The sequence below is a fragment of the Pristis pectinata genome, chromosome 5 (genome assembly GCF_009764475.1).
Source record: "Pristis pectinata isolate sPriPec2 chromosome 5, sPriPec2.1.pri, whole genome shotgun sequence".
Lineage (NCBI taxonomy): Eukaryota > Metazoa > Chordata > Chondrichthyes > Rhinopristiformes > Pristidae > Pristis > Pristis pectinata.
Window position 1 is genome coordinate 26318960 of NC_067409.1, and position 21464 is coordinate 26340423.

Genomic DNA, 21464 nt, shown 5'->3' on the forward strand with positions numbered 1-21464 from the left:
AAGCTTCACCCCCCCCCACCCCCCCCCCCCCGATTACAAAATTAACAGCGATTCCTGTGCTATTGATTGCATTGATGTACAGAAGGTGGTGCCTCCTACAGACAATACCTCACGAAATAAAAAAAACCAGAGCAAACATCAACCCTTTTTCCCAGTGGGGGGAGAGAGTTAATGTTTCAGGTCAATGACCTTTCATCAATTCTGGTTTTGTTATTAAAGATTATTAGCCACCCCCCACCCCTTTCTCTCCCCAGCTGCTGATTACACTGTTAATTAATACAGCATTTTGCTTCCATACTTGGTGTTAGTTCACAAAATAAAGTAAGATCTTGCACTCGCATGTGGGAAACAGGTCCATTTATTATGAGGAAAATAAAGCAGTTTGTAAAGGATCATTTTTGTACATTTGTACAAAAGGAAAATAAATTACAGCATTTATATTGCACAGACTGACCCTTGCTTTATGCCAGTAATATTCAGGTACTTCAAGACCAATAGCCTCATCTTGTAACACATTTATTCTTCTCACATAAACAGGTACAAAACTTCTAAAAATGCTGCTAGTCTGATGTGACAACCATGTGAATAACAGTGATGGTAACCAGGTCCAGATGCTGAAGGAGATTCATCAACTTTTACAAAGTTATGAAGTATTTGTAAATTGTTAATTTGGATAAAACATTGTAGAATAACATTTAGAGTTAAAAAAGAGGGGACAAAGATAGAGCAACTACTCATTAAACAGAACATTAACAGCAGAAGTCACACAGACATCAGCAACTCAGAAATGTGATAGTGGATGGAGATAATAAAAGATCAATAATGCAAATGGCTGCCGCTCTGAACCACCTATCAGCAGAAGGGATGTGAAGGAAAAAGAATATACACATCAGAGAAATGAGCACAAGACGTAATAATTAAAGGGAATACCACAGAATTAGTTGGCTAGGTAAAAGAGAAATCTGAATTAAGTCACCAAAATGTGGACAGATGCCTTCCTATACAAGTATTAAAAAGGCCCAACAAGAGAGGAAATACTGCCAGATTTGATTAAAGGGGAAGAAACAAGCTTAGACCTGATTAGAACACCTTTGTAACAGTGACCATAATAGAATGGCCTCGAAATTGATTAGTACTACTAAAACTATACTCATTATTGTACAGCATGCCAATGAACCTGAGAGCTGTGGGTGAGCTGCTGCAAAGTTTGGTGGTGTCCAAAGGCTTTGGGTGCTACGAACTGCTCATTACACATTTTCCTTTTTATGGCAAGATGGAAGATGGTCAGGGGATTGGGAGCTGTGGGAGAAAGACAATTGTCTGGAAATAAATGTGGGTGTAGATGGGGGCCTAGGGTTGCAAAATCTAGGACTGCAAAGTAGGTTGGGCTGGGGGAGGAGAGAGGTAATGAGAGCAGTAGTTACAAAGATTAAGGGGATTGACCAGTGCTAAGTTTCCAGTGCTGGGCTGGGACCTGTTTGAGGAAGCCCTCTTTAAATAGCACTGATCTTTCGATGTAAACTTGATTGTTTTCAGAGTGCCAAATGATGGCTGCACCCCAGAGTAACATGATCCAATTTCCTGAAGTTGCACAGGGAATTGTTATCATGTGCACGACTGATGCAGAAATTGCATCAGGTTTGCAAGGGTGAATCAGTAAGTGTCCATTAAAATTTCTGGACTGTAGCAATGGTGCTCCACTGTATAAATAAGTAATTTTTATATGTACTGGGAAAAAAATGCTATGTTTGATTTTCTAGGCCAATGTGCTTAGGATAATAATTAAGTTGCAAATTAGAGAAAACTGGTTTTGAGGCGAGAACAGAACTTGTGAAAATAAAATGGACAATAACACTGATAAACAATGATATAGTCCAGCAATGTGAAACAGTTAAATTGGCATTCAAAATCCAGGAACAAAAACAAATGAAACCCTAATGAGACATGTACAACTTAAAACATTGGAGAATAACAGGGTGAGCAGAGTCATCTACTAATTAAATGGACAACAAAGAGATTAAAAACAGGTCAAAAATACAAGGCAAAATGGAACTGGTTGGATACATTATTAAGAAATTAGTAAAATATTCTAGTGTCATAAACAAAAGTGAGGAAAGGGAATATGGCCACTGAGGCGTGGATAGAATAAAATCCTGAGAAGTGAGTGTAAAGGTAGAAATGTTTAGTTATTTTGCTTCCATATTTACAAAAGAGTTTTTGGGTGGACAAGACATCAAAAGACCTGATTATTTTAAATGCAGTTGTACCACTTTTGAAGGAGAAAAACTGAGTAAACTAATCAAATTCTCTAGTTAAAATTCCTGGGTTAGAAGATTGTATTTGTGCATTTAAAATAACCTGGAGACACCAGAGACACTATAATAAAATTAATTCTTTAGACAATATCTACTTTAAGACTTCATATCTATTTTTAAAAGGGACATACAAATCATCAATATGAAAGAAAATTGGGTCACTTCTGAACAAATATTAGGGGTAAAAATCTCAGAACCAAAAAAAAAAGCATGGATTTGATGGCTATATTACACACTGAGAGGTCAAAACAAGACCATCGTTTACAGTGAACCAAATCATTCATGAATTGTAAAGGGATTCACCTCTTTCCCAAACCCAAGTTACATGCCACTTTGAAAATAAGAACTGGATAAGGTGGAGGAGCAAAGGGATCTGCCACTGCAAATAAACAAGTCACTACAATGACATATTGGTAAGGCCACAAAAAGTAACTAAACACTTGTGTTTACCTAGATTAGTTTATACAGGGTATATTCCAGTCATATTATTCAAAGAATATAGAGGGAGTTTAAAACAATTAAAAGGATCACTGCAAAACAAATCAGTCAAGAAATGATCAACAGGCCAAGTTTTTTTTTCTCTTGAAGGCTGAGAAGCCCAGGTAGAGGTATTTAGAACTATGAAAAGTTTTGATAAAGTAGACTGAGTGCATTTCAAGTTGTAAGGTCAACAACGCAAGGTAACCAACAATAAATGAAAGGGGAATTTGGAAGAAACATCTTTTCCCAAACTGCACTGCAGGTGTTGAACTCACTAATCCAGGTAGTAGGTTGGCGAACAGCATTGAGAGAGGAGGCTGAATAGATATACAATGGAAGGGAACAGAATTTCTCATAGAATTAGATGACATTTCAAAGGAGTTTGAGGGGGAGCACGAACAGCAGCACAGATAGGATAAAGCATATAGTCTGTTCTGTACATTTTATGTAACTTAGCCATCAATTGGATTCAAGACAGATTATTTCCATCTCACTCATGTTCCTTCATGTTGCTATTTTTACCAGCTGATTTTTATAGTTGGTATTTTCTACCACTGCCAATAACAAATGAATCTTTTCCCCCCCAAATCAGCAGGACTCATGTTTTGAGAAGTCTGAGGCTGCACATTTATTAATGCCACTTGGCCTTTGTTGAATCCTCATTCTCTGCACCATCGCCACTTACCAATCCCCACCCACAAACATTGACCAACTCAATACTTCAATTTCCAATCAGACTTTGTGTATATTGTTTGCATTTAGGTATATAGTATATTCCCCAACTTTGGGCAGAAGTAATACACATGCATTACTGACAGGGTTGAAAATGGAGCAACATCAACTGAAAAAGATCTCAATTTTAGACCATTTGGAGTATCTTTAATAATAATTGATACTTTTAAGAAGTATGAATAGCGATCCCTTCAGACTATCCCAGTGAAACTTTTTTGCATTCTCCAAACCTTCTAAGATGCCCAAGTACAACGTTCTAAATATTCAAATTCCAGCTCAGCCAATAGGGTGCACATATTCCACAACGCTCTGTGTATTTTGAGACTCTGATGATTTACTATGCTACTTAAATATTTGACTCAACATGCCCCATAAAGAACAAGCAAAGATGCATCATCCAAAAAAAATGCTAAACTCCACTGGCCCCATATACCTTGTGCTCCTCCAAATGTGTTTACCACCTTGCTTTTGCTCTGCTGCTTTTCATTTTAAATCATCTTTGGGACGTGGTCATCAGTGCTAAGTACATGATTGATTGTCCATCCCCAAGGCTTTGCTGACAGGTGGTGAACTTCTATTTCACATAAAAACTATTCTGTTTTTCCACTGACTGCCCATACACGTGATACATATCTCTGTTTATTCCCTAGTATTCTAACACCAGCTCTTAACTAGTTTAAGAGTAATGTTTTAAAAATCAGGTAAAAGTACAAAAGGACACCACGTTCTTCTATTCGATGACATTTTCATCTGTTTCTTTTACATTGATCCTTTGATTTTGTCCTTCTATCCCTCCTTTATCTGCGACTTTTTTTTGTTTTAACTGCTAACTAGTCCAAGTTGAGAATTTTCTGAGTTATTTCAGAGAAGAAAAATTGGGGTTTAAATCCACCACAGTTCCAAATTATGAGAGCAGGTTGAAGCAGTGGGGCATATTCCTACTGGAAAGCACACTTCAATTTTCCAACAAATGTTCTCAGTATAACAAAGCACAACAATAAAATTAATCCACACAGTTGTTTACACTGTAAATTAGTACAAATACTAAGTGACAATTTAAATATGACGAGTGACTGGGAAGACAGCTAAAACTACTGCATACAAATCAATTAATTCAGAAGACGAATGAGTCAATTTCTAGAAAACATGCAGGGAAAAATATATTAGCAGCAAACAGAAAACTAATCAAACATCTGTTGGGTAAAAACCATTTTTGGTTCCCCCAAACACCAAAAGTTTGAGCACTTAAAGTAATCACACTTTAAAAACACACCATACCATTCCCTACAATGCTTGGTGCTTTGAACCCATTCCTTGCCTTTGACTCCATCCTCCTACCCCAGAAAATATCTGAAACTGTATCAAACTTCTTGCAGACTAAGACAAGCAATTCCCAACTTTATAACATTACCTGCTTCTATCATGTCTCAGCTTCATCAGATAAACCCCTCAAAATATTGTTGGTCATGTGACAACTTGCTGCAACCCATCATCCCTGCATTGACCAACAGTGGCTCCCTTGAATAATGCCTTGAAATTAAAACTCTTACCCTCGCTTTCAAATACTTTTTTTAAAAACCCCTCCTCTCTCTGTAATCTCCTGACACTATACAACCTTCCAACTTGTTTGTGCTGTTTCAATTCTGGCCTCTTTAGCAGCCCTGAATTTAATGATTCCTATATTGGCAACTGTCCCTACAGCTCCAGAGTTCTTTTCCTACATCTCCATTTTCCTTTCCTCCATTCAGATGGTCCTTTAAACCTAGTTCCTTCTCTCAGCCTTTGGTCATCCATTTAAATATCTCCTCGTATGAAGCATCTGCTTGAAACATACTGCTGTGAAGCAGCTTGGGTTATTTTTGCTGTACTAAACACACCAAATAAATAGTAGTTGTTATTTCTAGCTGACAAGACTTTAATCTCAAACTGAAATTATTCACCTTAGGATAGGGTTTTAAAGAAATATTTTAAAAAGATGCTGAAGATCAATTTGACATAACATTTGTTTTGATAGGGTAGATTAATGGAGGATTCTGACAGAATAGATAGAAAGAAATGGTTTTCGTTGTCAGTAGAACCAATAATCAAAGGACACACACTTAGGCCAATCGCCAGGAGAATCAGGTGAAATTTGTTTCCCGCCCCCCAGAAGTAGTGAATTATGATTAGCTGGAACACACTGCTTAAAAAGATGAAGACAACTGATTCAATACTAAGTTCCAAAAGGGAAATGGAAAACTTCTAGAAAAGATGAAAAAAATGAAGGGTTTATAGGTAAAGAGCAATGGTGTTGCTCTTTCAAAGAGCTGGCCCAATCATGAAAATGAAAAAAAAACCTGCAGGTGCTGGAAATCTGAAATAAAAAACAGAAATGTCTGTAACTACTCAGCAGGTCAGGCAGCATCTGTGGAAAAAGAAACAGAGATCATGTTTCAAAACTGATGATGGGTCTCTAACCTGAAATGAGAATACTCTTGCCACAGATGCTGCCTGACCTGCTGAAGGTTTCCAGTATTTTTTGTTTTTTCAGCTCAGTCACGTTGGATAAAATGGCCTCTTTCCACATTGAAAGATTCTAGAGTTTATGAACAGCATAAAATCTCCAAAGATGTCTTCAGAAGAGATGCAATGCCTTCCAGACACTTTGTTCCCTAATGTTTCACTATTTGAAAATTCTTAAGCATTCTTCACATTAGGCCAATTAATTTCATATATCATGCTTCACATAGTGAAGTAATGACTCTTTATTCTTTCAATGCTGGGATAACATTTGCTATCCTTCAGTCTTCAAGAAGAGCTGCTGCATATAATACTTCATTTATACCCTTCAGCGTTTACTCCCCCACTTCATTTACTCTCATTGTGTTTTTTCATTTCAAAATGTGACCTTACATTTTGACAGTAAATTTCCAGTCACTTCTCTGCACATCACACTAGTCTATGTCATCTTGACATCTTCTACAGACCTACCTACTGCCATCAACAAACATCAAGATTTCACACCAACTGAACAAGTCTAAAACGTGTATGTATACCAAAAATACATCTGGTATTGATTTTCATGATACACTACTAAACCTTCACCAATTTCATTAACAGCAAAGATGTTGGTATTTCTGAGTGTGTTTAAAATGCAGGCAAAAGTTACAAGCAATCTCATTTGATGTTGAGTGCAGAGCAAGGCCCCAAACTCCACTTTCAGATGCCCTGTTCAGAAAGGGAATAGAAAGGAAAAGGAAACATTATTTATTCTATGAGCTGGAGAAAACAAAGGATTCCATCCATGTATAAATCAGACCAATAGATACTAGCAAAATAACAGCTCATGCAGGCAAATCTAATCTAACATTCAAATGGACACCATAACACAAACATTTACAGATTAAAATATTGTTAACAAATGGTGAGGGAATTCTGAATATTGATTCCAATGAGAAGCAAGATGAATCCATGAAATATGTAACTTCTCAGTAATTTTAAAAATTGACATGTATTTCAGGTATTTTTTTCTACACAACTGCAAAATAGCTAAAAACTTGGGTAATGCACATAATATGATGCAAGTAGTACCTCTGGAACAAAAACTAAAACACAACAGTGAAGTCACAAGTTCAGACAGTTTGTTGATGCATTTTATTGTGAGATGGGTAGTCTGGTATAAAACTAGAAAATGACTATCATGTAACTAGGCAATTAAAAAAAAACTTCTGGCTTGTATCAGATGTAGAGGAATTCTAAAACAAATTGGCACAAAGCAAAAAATGTTATGTTGTTCCCAACACTGCGCATGACTTTGTAATTTGGCTGAGGATAGTAATACAGTTCCATGGTTACACAGTAATCTCAAAAAAACTGCAAAAATACCATGCTGTATAACATTATACTTGAAATTCAGTAGCCCAATGTATTAAAAGTGAGGCAGGGCAAATAACTGGATTCTGAATGTAAAGTTCATACATTCCCATTTGAAACTCTAGTTCTACAGTCCAAGGCAAGTAATACTGTTACATAACACTGTTAAACAAAATTTGATTGCAAGAGAACCAATTGTATTTCTGCTTTGAATTCTTATCAACCTTCCAAATCATTTTTCTTACTAAAATATATTATTGTATTAATACAAACTACAGTATTATACACTACATTGTGTAATAAATAACAATAAAGAAATATAAAAATAAGACACATAAATATAAAAGTTTTCTAAAACTAAAAGGTACATGTGTCAGTAAGTAGGGTATTAATACTGCCAGGTTCAAGGACATACAGTACAAAATTTGCACAAACATAGGAAACTAAAAAGTTATCATAATTTGAATTAAAATAATACTGAAATAAAATCAGCTAACACTGTTAATAACTTGCACCAAAGCTAAGGGCTGGTTAGAGCCACATTTCCATAATACTGATTTATAAATGGCACTTGCAGCACACAGGTCTTGCATAAGGCCAGGGGGGTACAAAGCTCCATACCATATTCCTCACTTACCTAAGTAACACTAGTCACTAAAACACCGACTTCTGTTCTCTCCAACAATTATACTGTTAGTTCTTACTTTGAAGACTTGGCAACAGACTGCTATACATCTAACTACAAGTCTTACCACATCCTTCTTAATTTTGTTTTTCTAGTAGCTGCTTTAAGGCTAACATTATGCGTCAAATGAATTTACACTCTAAAATAAGGTCAACTAATGTCATCAATTACTACCTTCTAGTGCGATACTGATAAAGGTAGACAATAATACTTAGGAGTATGTTAGATACAAGTATAAAGGGAATTCTGTAGTGCAGAAATTTTCACATCCTTTTAAACCAATGAAATGTTGAGAGTCAGCAATGGAATAGAGAGTTGTAGTACTACAAATCTACAATTGATACTTTCATTTGTAATAGAAATTTTCATAGAAATCTCTCCCAGCTGTACAGTGTTGAAGTTAATGGGATACATGAATGGCATAATGAAGAGCAACACAGGTAAACAGGTAATGCAGAATGACTGGTAGCAAATTCTTTTAAAACCTGTTGGTTTGCCTTTTAAATCAAGACAGTCAGTTTATGCAATTTCTCACTTGCAATTTTTTTTTTGCATTTTTTTTATACAAACATCATTCCTAATATCTTAAACAGTTCATGTGGTAAATTGTTAATTGTTGAGGTTCAGGCACACCGGGATTTCTACACAGTAGTGAAGAGAAAACATAGCAATATAGAGTGTGTTTCTGGAATTTTTTTTTAAAAACATGGTACAACACTAATTGCAGAACATTTCTTCTCCAATTTAAATTCCTGATCAAGTATTCATTACATTTTTTCTGGTGAATTAGCTTCCAAAGCTTGTAGACTATTTACTGTATTTTCCTGCTCCACATCACTCATCAGGTCTGTTCTATTTGCTTCTTCAGCCTCCTCTTCTGATTCCTCTCTCATTTCCTCTGCACAAGTATCTTGCATTTCATCACTTTCCTTCTCTTCCTCCTCCTTCTCACTTTCATCTTCTCTTGCAGTGCTATCCTTGTCATCCGAGTCCACATGGGAAGGAGAGGTCCTGATATCTGTATACTCACTGTTGTTCAGTGAATCAGGCCCAGTCTCCTCTTGCTCTGTTCCTTCACGCTCTTCAGCTTCTCGTTTACAGTATGAGTAGCGATGGTTCATGTGCTGCGAATAGGAGCCTGAATGTGAGAAACGTTTGCCACATTTATCACACTGATAAGGTTTCTCTCCAGAGTGCAGTCGCGTGTGTTCAATCAAATGGTGTTTGTGTTTGAAAGCTTTCTTGCAAATCCCACACTGATGAGGTCGCTTACCTGGCCAAATGAAGATATTAGAAGTAAGCAAAGTTTGCTTAAAACAAAAAAAGGTGTTACTCTCACAAGGTTCAATCTCATTTACAGTTACAGTGCTTTGAGCATATTAATTTTACCAATATAAAAATATAATCCTAGAAATCCTTCTGTATACTTTGCCTTAGTAATTCCCATTTTGTCTTTCACTCAAAACAATCTTTCAAACCCTAAATCCATATATTTAAATGCATCTTAAAATGGTTGTCAATCTGTCTTATTTCAACCATTTTGATCTTCAATAACATTTCACCTCTTTGAAGTTAAATATTTTGATTTTTTTTAAAGACGAAATAAACATCCAATGCAAATTAGCTGACTGGCAGCTCAGGTTGGCCTCAATAATACATCAAGGCATGGTGGCGTAGTGGCTGAGAAAATGGACAAGTACTCAAAGACCTGCCCATTGATGCAGAAAAACATGGCTGCTTAGGAATTTAAATTCAAGTAGTTTAATAAATCTGGGATAAGAAACTACAAATCAGTAATCGTAACCATGAATCTACTGGATTGTTATAAGATCCATCTAGTTCATTAATAACCTTTATAGGAAGGAAATCTATGTGAGATTCAAAGCTCGTGAATTTGGTTGAATCTTAATTGCCCTTGAAATGGTTCAGCAAGGAACGCAGTTGAGTGGTCAATTAGAAAGAGATGATAAAGGCGGGCCTTGCCAGAAAGTCATATCCCAAGAATAAAAACTCACTCTCTTTTCCGATAAGACTGTTAGAAATAATTTGCATTTGAACAAGTATAATGGATCAAATAAACTCTCTCTGTGCAGCATTATTCAAATGGCCAATTGGCTACGAGAAGCTTGCCTAACCCTATCTATACTTCTTTATTAAAAATCAGAAACGTCTTTCAATATATTCTACTATGCAAATGTTATAAACAAGATTAAAGGAAACTACATGCACAATGAGTACCTTGAGGAAAGTATAAGCACAATGAAGATTTCCAATGGAGCAAATAAGCCCTCGATATTGGCGATCACGGAATGGAAGCCCAGAACAGACACTCACTCTTTGCTTTAAGATTGCAACACAAGAGAGCTTAGGGTTCTTAAATTCCATCTTAATTGTTATTGGCAGGGAGAAAGAGGAATGGATGATTAAGCAGCCCTTCGGGTAACTTCTGAATCTGGAGTGGTGGTGAATTTGTCCTTTCCCAAATATTTACTATTCAGAACCTGCCAACAAGCCGAGCCCCCTGAATCCAGGTTTCCCTCAACAGCAACTGAGACAGGTATAAAACATTGATGGCAGCTACTTTGAGTCAACTGGGGGGGGGGGGGGGGGTGGTGGGGGGAGAGAGATGGGAGTGAAGATAATTATCTGGTCCAACACATTGCAAAGCTCCCTACCACCTGAGGAAATGAAGGTTTGAAGGTCTCACACAAAGCTCATTGTTTACCAGGCAACAGTGATTCCTTGCCTTCCAGTATGCTTCAGAGTCATGAAGTACTAAAGCAGACATCTCAAAGCACTGGAGAGATACCACCAATTCTGTCTGTGCAAAATCCTCCAAGTGCACTGGCAGAATAAGCAAACAAATATCAGTATCCAATCAAGATTCAAGGATGTTCTCAAAGACCAAGTATAACAGCTCCACTGACTTGAGGGAATTATTGCCCTATGACCGCTCAAAGTGGAGAAGGAACATTTAGTTCGGCATAAAGAACAGAGTCCACTTGTTGGGAGCTCAGAAGCCTTATGTAAATGGTGGAAGGAGAACATCTCACAACTTACCCACCTGCCTGACCCATCAAACAACTCCTGTCCCACCTATGGCAAAAGCTGTTGGTCCTACACTGGCCACATCAGCCATGTGAAAACCTAGAGAACTGAAGTAGAAGCAAATCATCCTTGATCCCATAAGATTTTAGGGAGGAGGGAGGATGATTCATACAAGGCTAGCACATGGTTGCAGTTACAATTAAGTTGTTATTCTTTATTTCCAGGGGAACTGAATATAGATGTAGGGAGGTCATGCTTAATTTATAAAGGACTTTATTGAGACCAGATTGGAAGAACTGCATATAGTCCTCATTTAAGAAAAGATGCTTAATGTTATGGAAGCAGTTTAAAGGTAGTTTACTGGACCAATATGGAAAGAGTGGATTGATTTATGAAGGAGGGTTGGATAAGCTAGGTGTGTATACACCGAAGTTTAGAAGACTGAAGGGTGACTTGATTGAAACATACAAGGTGAAAATGGAAAGGATATTTCCTCTTTTGGGATAATCTAGAACTCAGGGTCACTGTTTCAAAATAAATTGTTGCCCATTTAAAAACAAGATGAGGCAAAATATTTTCTCAGAGGATTGCGAGTCTTTGAAAATGCTCCTCCTCAAAGGATAGTGGAAGCAGAGTCTTTGAATATTTTTAAGACAGAGATAGATACTTGATAAGCAAGGGGTTGGAAGGTTACTGAGAGTAGATGGGAATGTCGAGTTGAAGTTAAGTTGACATTGGCCATGATCTTATTAAATGTCAGAGCAAGCTTGAGAGACTGAGTGGTCCTCTCCTGCTCCCAATTTACATCAAGGAGGAGGGGCAGAGGAGCTGTTCAGAACCTGTAGAAGAAAATGCATACGGAACTAACAAAAGAATCATTTCAGACTGGGCCTCCAAAGTCTCAGAACCTGACTAAGTACAGACCATAAAACAAAGGCCTCAAAAGAAAAAAGTATAAAAATATAAAAGTATAAAATTTTAGAAACATAAACAAGCAAAGTCTATGCCCTGCCAGAGAGAACAATATCTGATTAAGTTTTAACCATAAAGGAAAACAAAATCAAGTAGATATGAGCATTCTGAGACTGCTTAAACGTTTAAAGAAATGAACTCCTGAGAATCAAAATAGAGAGGAAAGAAAAGTAAATCCAGAAATTAGATTTACCAACTGCCTTTGCTTTGCCCCTTGGCAATATAGTGATCTGAAATGACCTAATTACCAAGAGATGAATAAGTTTTTAAATACATCTCCTCCTGTGCACCATTAGTTCACCAATACACAATTATCATGCACAACCTGAGGTTCATGAGAACGCTGCCAAATCATTCCTTTGCCAAGTCAGACCTGAACAGTACATGCCTGTGTTAGTTCTTTGCAGGTTCCACTCTCCCCCACAAATTAATATGAAAAACTCTGACCAATCAATATTGAACACATTTCAATACATTTCACTTCATGAGCTGTAAGCATAAGAATGTTAAAATTTGAAAGGTACAAGCACAAGTTTTTCCTACATGTATGATCCGTATAAAGATAAATTCAATAATGTGTAGTTTTGATTTATAGTAAACAAAAATATTCTGCTTATTTCAAAAAGGCAGCGGTATTTATACACTTGTGGAACATAACTAGTACAACTGCCTGGTGCTTACACTTAATTCTCTCCCACAACTTTGGCCACAGCACAGGCTCCAACCATTGGCCATTAGTCCCCTACCACCTACCACTCCCAACTGACCTCCATCCCAACTCTCCAGTAGCACTCAATGTACATTCAGCTGTCTCTGGAGATGACAGCTAGGGACTCGTGACTAGTCACTTGTACCCGACTTCAATTGCCAACACAGCATGCTCATCTGGGTGCACGCAGACTTCTAGGCCAAAAACTGCTTTCCTGGCTTGAAATACAAATGGTACATCACACTACATTTACACAATATCTTTCTTACCTGTGTGCTCATACTTGTGTCTCAGAAGAGAGCTACTCTTTTGAAATATTTTATCACACAAATCACAGGCGTACATTCCATTCTCTGTCTTTTTTATTTTCTTACGTGGTGGCGTAGAGTCTGAATCGTTCTGATCATCAGTATTGGGCACACCTCCAGAGCTCGTCTCTTGGTTTTCCTCCTTCAGGAACACAACCACCTTTGTTATGCATTTTCAGACAACAATCACATTGTAGTGCTGCTGTAGTGATACCCTTCTTAATTTTTTTTTTGATTTAGTTCTGATTTCACATTGAGAGAGATTATAAGAAGAAAAAGACCTAGAAATCCTTCTGCACAAGGAAAGATGTATTAAATTGGCAATGCATGCCTTCTGCACGAGTCCCTCACTACAATACTCCAAGCCGTGGTCACAATGGAACAAATCCTGCACAAGCATGCACAGAAGCCTCATCTCTTCCAGCTCCAGAGTCAGGTCACAGAATTTTGCTGGTGGACAGGGAAGGTGGGAGCCATTATGGGAATAGAGAAACAAAGGACTGCAGATGCTGGAATCCAGATGAAAAACACTATGATGCTGGAGGAAGACCCGAAGGATTGACTGCCTGCTTTTCTCCACGGATGCTGCCTGGCCTACTGAGTTCCTCCAGCTTCATCATGTTTTTCATCTATTATGGGAATAACCTGGTTCCTTTAATGAAATGAAGGGTCAAAGCTTCACTTGAGGAATGGGAAACTGGAGCACTGAGTGTTAAGCCTGTATATTAACGTTAGTGTATTCAGCTGTGGAGGCGAGAGGTGTGGGTAGGCAGAATCAACGGTGGCAATCAGGTGCAAGGACAGGGGTTGCATTTTGGCCAGGGACCAATGGGGAAAGGGGACACCCAAAGGAGACATGGGGTGCATGGGGCCAGGGAGTGGGGGGGTGTGGAGACAGTTGTGAGGAGCAAATTTCAAAAGAGGATTTACATGCATGAGGATCCAGTCATCATTCTCCATAGCCAAAGAGCTAGTTTCCTTTAATTTGCAAGGAAGTAGGTCCACATTTGCTTTGAAAACCTTTTGTGGGAATAACTTAAAATGTGTTAAACACCACTTGTTACTACTTGCAAGACAGGGCACTTCTGTGCATAAGCATTACTATGCATTGAGCAAGCTATTGTGTGTTTAATAAGATTCCGCTGTGGTTTCCCCAGAACACCACGCTACCATTAATGTTCAGGGAAGTCCTTCGCTAACTGCAAGCATAAAAAGCAGGTAGATTTGGAAAAAAAAACAAATTAGTAACAGAAATCAGCATACTTACTTGATGATTTCCATTGGCTTGAGTTGATTTCTGTTGCTGTTCAGCTCCATTTGAATTAGTTGTTTTATATGTGTAGGCCACCTGTGGAATGAAGCTGGCCTGCTTTATTGTAGCTATAGGTCTGAGGCATGGAACACTGTTTTGACTTGAAATGGCCACAATTGTGGGAAGTTTGGTGGTGACTGCAGGAATTGCAATATTTATTGGTTTGGCACTTGTTGAGTTTCCTTCATTAGTACTATCATTTTCTATTTGCTCTTTCTTTAAACAAGACAAGTTTAAGGGCTCCTCTTGGACATAATGAACACTGCTGTGGTAAACACTGGTTATAGTGGGTCTTTCAAGCCCTTCTTTTTGCTGCCTTGGAAGTGAAAGGTCAAGAGGTTCTAACTGCAAATCCTCTTGATTGCTATCTGGTGTGTTGAGATAGCTCTGTGAATTTCTAGAAGATGCAGAAGAAAGATTCAGTGGTGATGGGGAAGGAGTATTACTCCTTGAAGGTTCTGCTGTTGCATTAAGTGGTGTATTCGTAATTTGAGATTCAGTCAGTTTATCATTGGTTTCTGAATTTGCTGAGTTGCCTTGTACATCATCAGGTGATGAATCTGGATGACTGATGAACAGCTTTGGTTTGACCTCTTCATTGTTTGGTGTGGGAGAAGAGGGACAAGATGGCTGGACTGGAATCTGACTAGTCTGCATTTTCTCAAACCATTTTTTTACCTTTTCTAATGGTAGGTTTACAGCAACTGAAATCTTTGCCAATTCTTCAGATGTTGGCTGTGCATTCAATGCATAATATGCCTTCAGAAGTGACAATAGATTCTTCAATGGCTCTTGATCTGAAGAGGTATTCTCTTCTGTTGATACAGAAGCTCCAGCGAGGTTTTCAGGAACCTTAATACTGCTTTCCCCTGAATTAGCTTCAGTTTTTAATTGATAGTGCTTTAGCTCATGAAGTGCATTTAGCCCACCAGGACATTCATTACAAAGAAGGCAAGTGTTACTAACGCCTTCTGCACTTGTCTCAGTTTTCTCAGATTTGACTGTGAGGTCTTCTGGTGGCTTTTCACTTGTACAACTGTCTGCTAGATTAGGAGCTTCCTTTTTTAAATTTTGTGGCACAGCTTGGAGCTGACTTGGCTCTAAACTGTAGTTGATAATGATTTTGGTTGTTCCATCCTGATCAATCAAGGGAAGACTAATTGATGAAATGAGGGAATGACTGTTTTGTTGTACAGATCCAGAAGAGACCGTTCCTGGTTCTTTGGAAGGGAGGGTAACATGATTGTTTTCTAATACTGCAACTTTAAGAACATTCTGAATGTCACTTAAATTTATGCTAATAGGAGAGACCAGGCCTACAGTTGGCAATACAACAGCCTGAACCACACTCTGAGGAGAAGTTGTAACTTGGACTGGGGTATTGCCACTAAATCCTCCATTTTGGAAAGAACTTGCACAGTTGATACCAGAGGTCACGACCATAGTTTTGTATTCATAATCCACAGGCTCAGTTTTGATTTGGTTTATGGCAGGCTGTTCTTGTAAAGGCTTATTGTTTTCTAGCTTATGTCGAAGTTGTGTTCTAGCAGGGCTATTGGTTGAAGGAGAAAGGGATGGAGAAGTGCCTTGAGGTGTCTTGATTCCTGAACGTGCTCTGCCATTAAGTGATATAAGCCCAATGCACTTCTTACTACTGATGTGTGAGCTGTAAGAGCCTGAGTGGGAAAACCGTTTCTTGCAGTTAGAGCATTCATATGGCTTTTCTCCTGGGGGTGGGGGGGGGGGGGGGGGGAGGGGGTGGGGGAGGAAGAGAGAAAGCATTAACATAATTCAGATAGTTCTTCATTTTAAATGAAAAACAAGTTACTAAATAAAACATTTTGCTGAAACTGAACTGTATTGATACTAATAAATGTTTTCAAATGCCTGTAAGCAATTATCTAGTCTGATTGTGTTCTCCAAAAATCCACAATAAGGGGATGAGAAGATGCATATTATGACATTCTGTCAGTGCTATAAGGCTTTAAGGATGCTTTTAATTTAAATACACCAGTAAAAATATAACTCAGATTGTATTAATGGGAATGCAGTGTGTCAGCAGAGATGGAAAAATCCAAGAAAACAATAATTTAAAAATAAAACTAAGACTAGATACAAGATTTCGAAGTAAAAGTTACAATTTAGGAACCTATTTTGAGCACTTTTTTCTTAAATGCAACTTATTTGTCATTTACTAAAAACAATAACATGCATCTCTGATTATTTTTGATAGATGCTACAGACTTGGTTGTTGTTGCACAATGAAAAAAATATTAGAATAATAAAAAAAATTGACATGGGGGGAGGGGGGAGAAAATACATGGTTTGAACCAGAACCAGATCTACATTCAAAGAATGAGCAAACGATTTAATGAATCAAATGTAAGTGTGCAGCACTCCCTCCAAACACAGTTTCAATGTAGTGCAAGCTGGTTTAATGTGGACCTCCAAACTGAAGTGGGTAAAAGAACAAATTTGTAAGCAAATCTTCATGTGTAAAAAAAATGCAGAACACATGGAGGATTACAATTACCCTAATATGATCAGTGTAAGAGATAGATATAAAGTGCACAGAATTCCAACGTTTTCAGAACCTTTTTAGCCAGTATGTTGCAGGCCTAACAGTTTTGGGGAGAGGAGGTGGGAAGTGGGGGCAGGGGGGATTCTGAATTTATCTTTAGGAAATGAAGCTGGGCAGTAGAAGGAGTAGGAGTTTCAAAGTGAGATTGTTTTTGTAGTGGTGACAATAATTCAGTTAGATTTAACTAGGTTATGGTAAACAACATATAAAATAGGAGTAAAAGCACTACATTGGAGAAAAGCAAATTTTATATTACAAGGCTGACAAGCATTTAGCAAAGGTGGATTAGAACAGTTGCTTTTGAGGTGTCATAACAGAGTAGTAGGAAGCTTTCAAAAAGGAAATTCAAATGGGATCTGGGTAAATATATTCCCACCAAAACAGAACATGGTGGGATTGCGAAATCTAGAACCCCCAGAAGAGAATAGTGCAAGATAAGGCAAAAAAAAGGAAGCTTTTGTTAAATGAAAAAACTCAATACTCCAGAAAGCTGAAAGGAATGTAGAAAGTGTGGGGGTGAAATTAAGAGGGAAATTAGGAAAGACAGGTCTATAAAATTATGGGGGCCCTACAGAAAGTTAATAGAAGGAACATTTTCTTGAGCAGAGCAGTCTAAAAATATTCCCTCTGGATTTTAAGTAATTGGTTGAAGGATTAAAGGGGGGTGGAATAAGAAAAAAATATTTTCACCTGGAGAATGGTTAGGTTTTGGAAGTCTCTATCTGAATGAATAGTGGATGCAAAAACCCTTTATCACATTTAAAAAGGACTTGGATATGCACTTGAAACAGCACAACTTGTAGGACTGCAGAGTTTATAATAGCAGATAATCACTTGCATTTCTCATTTCCACCATTTTTTTTGCAACTGGAAATTTCAGATACTTTTTCTGCTTCTCCCAGTTACAACTCCTCCACTAATCTCTTTGTCACCTTAGTTCATTTTGCACTATCAGAGGCATTCCTTTGTTCTCACTACCCCCTACCCTTTCTCTGCATCTTAAGACCTGTATTTTGTAACTTTACCCAGTATTGATGACTTCATAAACCTGAAACAGAACCTTTATTTCTCTCTACAAATGCTGACTGACCTGCTGAGTACTTCCAGCAATTTTTTGTTTCAGATTTCTAGTACCTGTGGTATTTAGCTTTTGTACATTGATATTGATCTTTAGCCACAGTCTACAAGCATGCATCCAGTGGAGAAAAAAATAACATTGCTTCATATCATTATTGAAATAGTTTAAAACATTTCATGAATTAATTACTTTGAAATGCAGCCTTCTGATGATTAGTAAAATTATGTGGCCATTTCCCCCATAGTAAGATTCCACAAAGTACAAAAGAAAATGAATGCCCAGTTAATCTATCTTTAGAAGCATTGTTTGAGGGAGGAAATGTTAGCAAGGCAATGAGAGAACGTTCAACTCCATTTTAGTCAAAAGTCATAGGACTTTTCACATCTACATGAACAATAACCCTACATTCACATATTGGTACAGTCAAGATAAGCTAACACAACATGGTTAATGAATGCATATTGGGATTGCTTTTGTTGCATGAAATGGACAGGAAGGGACTTCTGAGGAGAATAAACACCAGCATAGATCAGATATGCCAAACAGTCTATTTCCATGCTGTACATTCTAGGCAGTTGCACACATTGGTACTTTTAACTTTGGCTTTGTGGGTTTCACTTCGGAAGACGTCGGGACTTCGGAGCAGATAAGTTTTTTCTTTTATTTTTAATAGGGTTTTTATTATAAGGGTTAGATTTTATAAGGTTATTTTTTAAGTTGTTTTAAAAGTTTTAAAATTGGGAATAGTGAGGGCTGGACTGCCAGGCGCGTGACGTCAGCAGGTAAGGCGCAGGCAGTTTAAAAAGCAAACCGCCATATCCAGCCGGCAACGTCAGAGCGGGCAGCTGAATGAAAGGGAGCAGAGTGGTCGGGCTTTGGCTCAAGGGGCTTTGGCGTAAAGGGGCAAGGCAGGTGAGTAGCTGGTAGGTAGGTAAAGGTTAGGTTTACCTGATATCTGTTATAAATTTTTAAGTAGAAAAACTAGGGGGAAAAAAAGAATTAGTTCTGATGGAGGACATGGTGGTGTGCTGCAGCTCCTTGCTGCAGTCAACGATGGCCACATCTGCAGTAAGTGCTTGAGGCTGGAGGAACTTTGGCTCACAATCGATGAGCTGGAGTTGCAGCTTCAAACACTGCGGAGCATCAGGGAGGGAGAGAGTTATGTAGATACTATACATAAGACGGTCACCCCCCTTAGAGCAGGTGCTACTGGAGTCCAGGAATTAGATAGAATAGTGACCGTCAGGGGAGGGAAAAGGAAAAAGAAAACGAACAGGCAGATAGTGAAGAGGACCCTGGAGGCTGTTCCCCTCAGTAACAGGTTTTCTGCTTTGGAGGCTGTTGAGGGAGATGACCTGCCGGGGCCTAGCAGCAGTAGCCAGGTCTCTGGTACTGGGACCAGTCCTGCTGCTCAGAAGGGAAGGGAGGAGAAGAGGAAGGCAGTAGTGATAGGGGACTCGATAGTCAGGGAAACAGATAGGAGGTTCTGTGGCAGTGAGCATGAATCCTGGATGGTATGTTGCCTCCCAGGTGCCGGGGTCCGGGATGTCACTGATCAGGTCCACAGGATTCTAGAGCGGGAGGGAGAACAGCCAGAAGTCGTGGTTCATGTTAGTACCAAAAACATAGGTGGGAAGAGGGATGAGGTCCTGAAAAATGCGTTTAGCAAGCTAGGCAGAAGGCTGAAGAACAGGACCTCGAGGGTAGCAATCTCGGGATGGCTGCCAGTGCCACGCAATAGCAAAGGGAGGAATAGGAGGAGATGACAAATAAATGCGTGGCTGAGAAGTTGGTGCAGGAGGGAGGGTTTTAGATTTTTGGATCATTGGGATCTCTTCTGGGGAAGGTGGGACCTGCACAGAGAGGACAGGTTACACCCGAACCTGAGGGGGGGTGGGGGGCCAATATCCTTGCCGCCAGGTTTGCTAGGGTGGTTTAAACTAGATTGCAAGGGGGAAGGGAACTGGAGGAGAAGGTCAGAGGAAGAAGGGGATGGGGAAAAGTCAGATCTGACAGGTAGCGAGCCTTTGAGGAAGAAGAAACAGAGTACAGGCTATAATAGTAAGGTGGATGGGCTAAAGTGCATTTACTTAAATGCGAGAAGCATCAGGAATAAGGGAGATGAACTGAGAGCTTGGATTAGTACATGGGACTATGATATTGTGGCTATTACAGAGACATGGCTGACATCAGGGCAGGAATGGATATTGAATATTCCTGGGGGGGATGGGGGAGAAGAGGAGGAGGGGTGGCGATACTGGTCAGGGACACTTACAGCTGCAGAAAGGGTAGGTAATGTAGAAGGATCCTCTCTAGGGTCAATATGGGTGGAAGTTAGGAACAAGAAAGGGGCAGTTACCCTCCTGGGGGTATTCTATAGGCCCCCTGATAGCAGTAGGGATACTGAGGAGCAGATTGGGAGGCAGTTTTTGGAAAGATGTGAAAATAACAGAGTTATTATAATGGGAGACTTCAACTTTCCAAATATTGATTGGCACCTACTTAGTGCCAAGGGTTTAGATGGGGCACAGTTTGGTAGGTGTGTCCAGGACAGATTCCTGACAGTATGTTGACAGGCTGACTAGAGGGAATGCCATATTAGATCTAGTTTTAGGTAATGAAACGGGACAGGTAACAGGTCTATCGGTGGATGAGCATTTGGGGGACAGTGACCATTGCTCCATAACTTTTAGAATTGTCATGGACAGGGATAGGAGCAAAGAGGACAGGAAGATATTTAATTGGGGAAAGGCCAATTATGAGGCTATAAGGCGAGAACTTGGGAGTATAAATTGTGGTGACATTTTTGAAGGGAAATGTACTATGGAGATGTGGTCGATGTTCAGGGATCTTTTGCAGGGTGTTAGGGATAAATTTGTCCCAGTGAGGCAGAGGAGGAATGGTCGGGTAAAGGAACTGTGGGTGACGAGAGAAGTGGAACAACTAGTTAGGAAGAAGACGACAGCATACATAAGGTGTAAGCAGCAAGGATCAGACAGGGCTTGTGAGGAATATAGAGTAGCAAGGAAGGAACTTAAAGGGCTGAGGAAAGCGAGAAGGAGGACATGAAAAGGCTTTGGCGAGTAGGGTTAAGGAGAATCCCAAGGCTTTTTTCTCGTATGCGAAGAGCAGAAGGATGGCTAGGGTAAAGGTAGGTCCGATTAAAGACAAAGGTGGGAGGATGTGCCTGGAAGCTGTGGAAGTGGGTGAGGTTCTCAATGAATACTTCTCTTCAGTATTCACCAAGGAGAGGGGTCTTGATGATGCTGAGGACAGTGTTGGTGAGGGTAATGTTCTAGAGTATGTAGATATTAAGAGAGAGGATGTATTGGAGTTGTTAGAAAATATTAGGACAGATAAGTCCCCGGGGCCTGACGGAATATTCCCCAGGC

At 39.0% G+C, this 21464-nt stretch overlaps 1 protein-coding gene across 7 annotated transcripts in view; it reads right to left on the reverse strand.

The window, feature by feature from the left end:
* Positions 1–349: 349 nt before the first annotated feature.
* The window catches only part of zeb1b (zinc finger E-box binding homeobox 1b), a 126445-nt gene continuing 105330 nt past the window's right edge, over positions 350–21464 (reverse strand). For 6 of the 7 annotated variants that reach the window (XM_052016554.1, XM_052016550.1, XM_052016548.1 and 3 more), the window contains 3 exons: positions 14369–16140; positions 13063–13243; positions 350–9337 (listed from right to left, as the gene is read on the reverse strand). In XM_052016554.1, the coding sequence (XP_051872514.1) occupies positions 8832–9337; positions 13063–13243; positions 14369–16140 (2459 nt within the window). In that variant the 3' untranslated portion in view covers positions 350–8831. The remainder of the gene's footprint in view (positions 9338–13062; positions 13244–14368; positions 16141–21464) is intronic. The other variant, XM_052016552.1, reaches the window with a different exon arrangement.